We start from the raw sequence: 6770 nt of genomic DNA on the forward strand, positions 1-6770 counted from the left end.
GCATGATGCTATCAAGGAATTAGCTGGCATGGTAAGGAATTAGCTGCCATAGCGAGGAATTAGCTGGCATAGTAGGCAAGCAGGTGATTACAACAGAATGCCTCTCTGTGGCTGTGATGTAACAGTCACAGCGACGTTCGTTGGTGGGTGGGTCCATGAAGTGGGTGTAGAGATGCCACGCCCCCCCCCCCCAACTTCAGCCTTCCCAGTGCTGTCATTGGCTGATAGCTGAGGCAGTGTGTAGAGCTACACAGCAGCACAATAAGACACACGTTACAGCCATACATCAGCTGACCTGAGTGATAGTGACACAGATCCTCTTGCTCTGTAGCTAGAGAGAGAGAGAGAGAGAGAGAGAGCGAGAGCGAGAGAGAGAGAGAGAGAGAGAGAGAGAGAACAGAGGTCCAGTGCATGAGTCATTCAGTTCCATCATGTGCCCTTGAGGTCTTCCTTTATGGGCTTCGGCCTTTGGCGTTAACCCTTGGGCACTGAAGATAGTACTATAGACTGACGAGGTCACAGTTGTCATTTCTAAAGTCTCTCGCTTGCAACAGTGATTTCCACCGTCAGGTTGACTGTGCCCCATGCAAGATGATGGAGGTCTAAACCCACACTAAAGAGTGCCACAAGTAGCATGCCGTCTTGCCCAGAAGAAAAAACAGCCACATGCCCGAGAAGGTAGTTGCTTTTAAGCAAGTCTGAGCGAGGCTGTAAACATCATCAGTCAGGTAGTGTGTGTTGCACCATAACACTGCAGCATGGATCGCACGAGCTAACTGCCGCTCACGGTTTTGCATGATGTTTGAGAAGTGCAAGAGCTTGGTGCTCATTTTTATTTGGTTGGTCTGATGATGAGAGAGGGATATGACGAGGCGTTTTCTCAGGGTGCCTCTGCGGTGTCATCATCCTCAGCGGTAGCAGCAGCGGCAGCAGCGGCGGCACCGGTGGCAATGCAGCACGGAGAGCTCCGTCACTCACACACACACGCACACAACAAAAGAGCTGCCAGTGATCGTAATTCCGCAGCCAGTGAAAAGGAGGCCAACACCTCCCTGACACAAAAACACAGTCGCATCTCCCAATCACACCTGTGCAAAGGATGTACCAAACGTTTCCACGGCAATGCCCTTTGACCTTCATATGAGTTAGTAGTGTTGCAAGGCACCTGTCTGCAATACGATGGTCTTCTGACAAAATGAACGGCTATATTCTCTCTCTCTCTCTCTCTCTCTTTCTCTTTCTCCCTGTCCCTTTTTCTGTTTTCACTTCCTCTCCCACTCCTACTCACTCACATACACACACACTTTCTCTTTTTGATGTATAGGTCCTGGTGAATTCTCAATGAGACCAGGAATAAAATATATTATGTATCACAATTTTATTACAAAAATTAGATCTTTTTATCTTTCAGTGGTGCCATGCTTGGAGCATATAACAATACAGTAAAAAAGACCCGACCTGACCTGGAAGGATAGTAAAAGCATTGGTCGACGATGCTGTTGCAGCATTTTGTCAGTCATGCTGTTACTATACAGAGAACATTCCTAATACAGTGTACAAACACTTGCCGATACACGCCATGTCCTTTAACAAATCGCCAGTAAGTACATTGAATAGAGTTACGACAATTTCTCTCTCAAAGAAAGTAAATCATACATAGAATATGCAAATGATAACGAAATGTGCTGAATATTTGTACCAGCCCAAGGCACCCAGGCTTGTAGCATGTTGGCAATTTTAGACATTCTTACAGAAACACGTTGAAGCAAACAACGAGAACGAGTAAAGTAGGTGCAATCCGTCATTGCATCGTCCTTCATCCCTGTCTACCACGCAAGTCAGTCACAGTGCAAGTTCCGGAGAGGTTGGGGTGCCATTAAGTGCAGTAATGAACTCTTGCCGTCTTTCTCAAATACTGTCGGTTGGACTGTCGGCTTTGATTTCTGTATCAAGAAGAAGGCGATGTTTTCCACTTCTGTGTTGAGATATTGTCCAACGTACAGTAAGGCTTCAGATGCCCAGCTGCCGGTCCAAGAGAAAAATAAGCGAAACCAAAGCTTGAGTGCGCTTGCAAAAAATTAAAACGAACTCCAAATCAAAAAGTAATCAATACCAACACTGTCTCACTGAGATTTCCAAGACATTGCACAGGAAAATATTTTTTTTTTCAAGACCAAAAACTTTTGCTTGTTTTGCACATAAATATTTAATTATGAATAGAAATCCCAGCTTTTCGCTCACCTTTTAAATCAATGTTAACTTTTGTTCTTTTTTTTTTCAACGTCAAATGAAGACAAGAAAGATGAGAAGCTCAGAAACAAGTATCTCGGACTGGATTTTTCCGTTTGCCGTAGTGCTGTTCAGTTGAGCGGACGACAAGGCTCAAATGGCCATTTCGTCGCTCCACCGAATACTTCGATGCTGGTCTCTGCCCACCCAAAGACGTTGCCAACCTGCGCTCTGTTGTTGCAGGTGGCCAGCATGTAAATTTCCCCCGTTGTCAGCTTACGGTCCCACACGTTAAAATTGGCCAGCTCACCAACAAATGCTTGAGTTGCATCGAAACCTCCTCCCAGTGTATCCTATGTGGTTCAAAAAACACACAATGAGATTCAGTTAGACAACGTCTAGTTTCTCCGTCTACTCATTAAAAAATCATGCTAAATCAGCCTTCACCATAACACTATACGCTTGATGGTTCATAGGCTATACTTAACATCTACGTGTTGCAAATAGTACGATAGCGTGTATCATGCTTCTGTATCTATGCAATAACTTGTAGAGTATGTAATGACCAATGCTTGGTCAAGTAAATCATCTTTGCTTTGCTTAAAATCCTTAATTAGATTGCCAGGTTATTTGACAGGCGCTTCAAGGTCTAAATGATCTAATTACGCAGGGAGAAAAGCGCGCGTTGTGAACATGAAGGTAATTCCTTGCCCTGGGTTATCCGTTATCAGATATCAGCGTTCAGAAATAACGTTTCACATTAGGCTTGAAAAACATTGACATTTTAGGAGCCTTTTATGTAATCAGATCCGGGAGGAAAGAACGTATCCCTGGAGCAATGTAAGATACCATCGCAAGGATTTTTAATCGCCGTCTCTCACCTGCTCCTGTCCGAGCACGAGCACTCCATGAGGTTTAATAGGGTGGTAAGGGGCCAGGTTTTCGCCGTTGCCACGCTGAACCCCATCCTGATAGGCTTCCCACACCCCGTCTCTTGTGGTCCAGGTGACGCAGATGTGATGCCACTTGTCATCGTTGATTTGGAAAGGTAGTTTTGCCACCTGTCATATAAAAGGTGTTACACGGTTACTGGATAGTAAATGGAACAGTTCTACAGATAACGTGCAAGAGTATACATTAGTTTGCCTTTAACAGTGGTCCACTTTTTAGAAGACGACACCTTCAAAGTTGACTACAGCCTTGTCTACGTATACACTGTTGCAATTGGGTGCTCCTTTCAAGGAACAGGCCACACTAGTATTGACATCACGCAGTGATTACCTTGTCATTGATGAGAATCTCCATAGGGTTGTTCCCCCACTCAATCAACACCAGCTCGTTGGCCTGCCCCGGGACCGCATAGGAGAATGGAGTGCCAACGCCTGGCGACGCACTGGATTTAATCCACATGCAGAGGGTGAAGGCGTACATCTCTGGTAGGCTATTCTTGACCTTCGCATACATGTAGTTGGTTCGCAGAAGGAAAGTCAGCTGAAACTTGTCCAGTGGTCTGTTGCCTTTTGGACCTGTAATCAGAGGAGAAGACGTACAAGACTGTCAGATTGTTTATTAGAAGTTTGATGTGCCCGTAGTTTCTTTCCCACCATGAATGTCTACGTTAGTCCAGTGCCGTGGTCTTTAACTCACGGCCACGTCTTAATTCATTCTCACAGCTACATATCAAAGGCTATAGTTTTGACAGGTGTGGACAGGCGAGAGAGCGCGCTTATCCTCCTTTATCCCATGCTCACTGCATTCCTAAAAAACACCATGCTTGTCTTTAATGAGCAAACGGCGCGTGATATCTTAGTACATCTGACAGAGCTGATCCACGCACAAACTTTCATCGTCAGCGCTCAGTGCACTCAATATTAAAATACGATGAAACACATCCCTGAGATTGAGATAAAGGTCGTTGGCCCACCACGATTGACCAAAACGTTAAGGCTTTGCATGTGACGTTGGGTATGTATACCAGATACGCGAGAGAGTTAATGTGAGGAGAAATATGCAAAGCAATGCAGCTCCCCCTCCCCACCCGCGCAGGGTCCGCTGCGACAGCGCGATGGGGCAAACTAACATGCCTGCAACTTTAAACATATTTTGCGTAACACAATGATTCTTTGACCATCAATTTAGATTTGTTTTAGCTTCCCTGTAGATTTTAAGTTAGGTTACACAGACAGCCCATACCTTATTAGGCGGATATAACTCCCAATAGCCATACCGACAGTATACCGACTTACAGCCTACTGGGATATGCTTTGTGATTTGCTCTGATATTCCCTGGCTTTGAAAATGAAAGTCCGCCGTTCCGCCGCACTCACCCTTTTCCAGACCTGTGATTCTGTCGTGGATTTTGGTCAGAGTTGACTCCACTTTGTTTCGCTGGTCCGTGTCATTCCTCGGCCCAGTTTTGGTCTCTTCCAGCGTGTTGACCCGGAGCAGGACCTGTTTTTCCATGTCGTCTATTTTGTTCTGGAGTAGGTCTTTCAGACTATTTGACTGCGCTGTGCTGTTGACTCGGCTGTATTGCTGAGGGGTACAGAGAAGACGTGGTGAGAGGATGATACGAATTAAGGAAAGGTTGTAACCCTCAGTAAATAAACACAATAAACACGTGCAAGGTTGCTCCGAGGGTAACGCCAGATTATCACCTTTAGGGCTTACTGTCTTGGTTTGTTTACAACCCATTTGCACTAAATACCTGAAATTACCAACCACGAGGCCATCCGTTCGCTTAGATTTGTCTGGTTTTACCGGACTGAAAAAAGGCGTTACTTTGTAGTGCTAGAAGAGCTTTTCATGATTGCCGCAGTAGTCTATATATAAGTGGCGTTCAATGTATGGCCAATATTGTCATGCTGCATGTGTTGTGCCAGTAGATCTAATCACTCTGTGCAGCCGAAAGTGACACAACACCTCCGTATTTCAATGTTACGTACAAGTAACTTAAACACCTACCTCCAAGTTCTCCAGTCTCTGTTTCAGGGTTTGTAACGTCTGCCCCAGTTGGGCCAGTGTATCGGACGGACCCCGTGATACATCCCCCATAGTGTTGCCTGGTTCTTTTCTCCTGCCCCCTGCTCCAGGCTCCGGGAGACTCTGACTCTCACACCGAGACAACTTGGACGTTAGTTCCCTGATCGTCTCTTTTTGGTTCATGATTAGCTCTTTTTGCTGAAGTACGGTTTCTCTCAACTGCATGACAGTGGTCTTCAGATCCTCTGCGGGGCCACTGTTCTGCATAGTGGCCGCGCACAAGTCCATATCCTTGGGCACCGACGTGCAGATGAACTGCGTTTGTCCGAAATCTTGCGTAGACCCCTCCAAAAGTACCAAAGAAAGTAAAAACAATCTCCAAGAGATCCCCTCCATTGTGAATTAAATCTTTAGATCGTATTCAATCCCCCTTTTTCTGACTTTTCTTTTTCGGTCAGCGAAATGCGCATAGGAGCTGCTGCACGGAGCTGTCCACTGAAACTGGTGCTCTACTCTGCGCGTACCCGCCTTTATAGGGCTCAGAGAGAGTAGCGCGCTGCATCATTCTAGGGGGGGAAGCATGTTCTCGCCGTTTAATCGTGCACGTCCTCCTTCTTAAGGTAGTGCACGATAAATCCGTAGATAGCGGAAGTGCGCCGTATCAACAAATCGTTTATGTAATAGCGTGCCATTTCTGCCTGAGGAGAGCAATGCAGTCCGGGTTGTTAATAGCCTACCCTGATTTAATGTTGAAAAGTATTCATTATATTACTAATCTAGACATTACCTCCTCAAAGATATACACAACTGACACGTTAAGCTCAATCTTACTTCTGTAGATGCCATATATGCATAAATAATATTTGACTAGGTTGTGCTTTAACATGTTCATTGAATTAATTATTTTGTTGAGCCTAACATTCCTTCATTCTAGCGGTGTGCCGTAGAAAATGAAAGATATCAACTGTAAAGCCAATAAAGCGTATCTACCTTAAATCTAACCACACCCATGATCATGGCTCAAGCAGCATGCGTGGTCAGTGCAAGTAAAACCCCGGCTCTTTCTCTCTTAGGCCGTTGGGCTCATACTTTCCACCTCTGACCTCTGCACTTAAATCCACAATTTTAACTCGTTTCTTATGTTTTGTTATGTTTGCTAAGTGACAACCACAACCACAACCTTTAATCTGTCTTCACAGGGACACTATCTATCATCAATCTATAGATGGTGAATATTCTTAGAAGGACTATCGTTTGTTTGATCCATTGTGGACATTCTAACTGTTTCTGATTATTCAAAATATTCAGGGGTTTTCCTCGCTTTTTTATGGAGGCTGGGGCTGCAGTCAGTAGAGAGAGGAGGGGTTGGGTGCTTGTCCATCTCAGGAAAAAAAAACATGAAACATGAAAAGTTCGTCGATTAATAGCCTTCTACGGTGTATTCATAGCGTGAATTCGCCTTACTGCAAGTTGAGTGGCAAGTTTAATTTATGGGGAAATAATTAGCACTTTTAATTTGCTGATTTGTGGACCACTACAAACCCTATCAATGCAAACCA

The 6770-nt window shown here is 44.9% G+C and overlaps 1 protein-coding gene across 1 annotated transcript; it reads right to left on the reverse strand.

Annotated features, from left to right (window-relative positions):
• Positions 1–1361: 1361 nt before the first annotated feature.
• On the reverse strand, positions 1362–5756 carry nptx1l (neuronal pentraxin 1 like). Its single transcript, XM_012818527.3, has 5 exons — positions 5194–5756; positions 4557–4764; positions 3511–3755; positions 3111–3290; positions 1362–2582 (listed from the first exon to the last, which is right to left on the reverse strand). The coding sequence occupies exons 1-5, from the start codon at positions 5605–5607 to the stop codon at positions 2361–2363; spliced, it is 1269 nt and encodes a 422-aa protein (XP_012673981.1). The 5' UTR covers positions 5608–5756; the 3' UTR covers positions 1362–2360.
• Positions 5757–6770: the final 1014 nt, after the last annotated feature.

This window comes from Clupea harengus, chromosome 26, assembly GCF_900700415.2.
Source record: "Clupea harengus chromosome 26, Ch_v2.0.2, whole genome shotgun sequence".
Lineage (NCBI taxonomy): Eukaryota > Metazoa > Chordata > Actinopteri > Clupeiformes > Clupeidae > Clupea > Clupea harengus.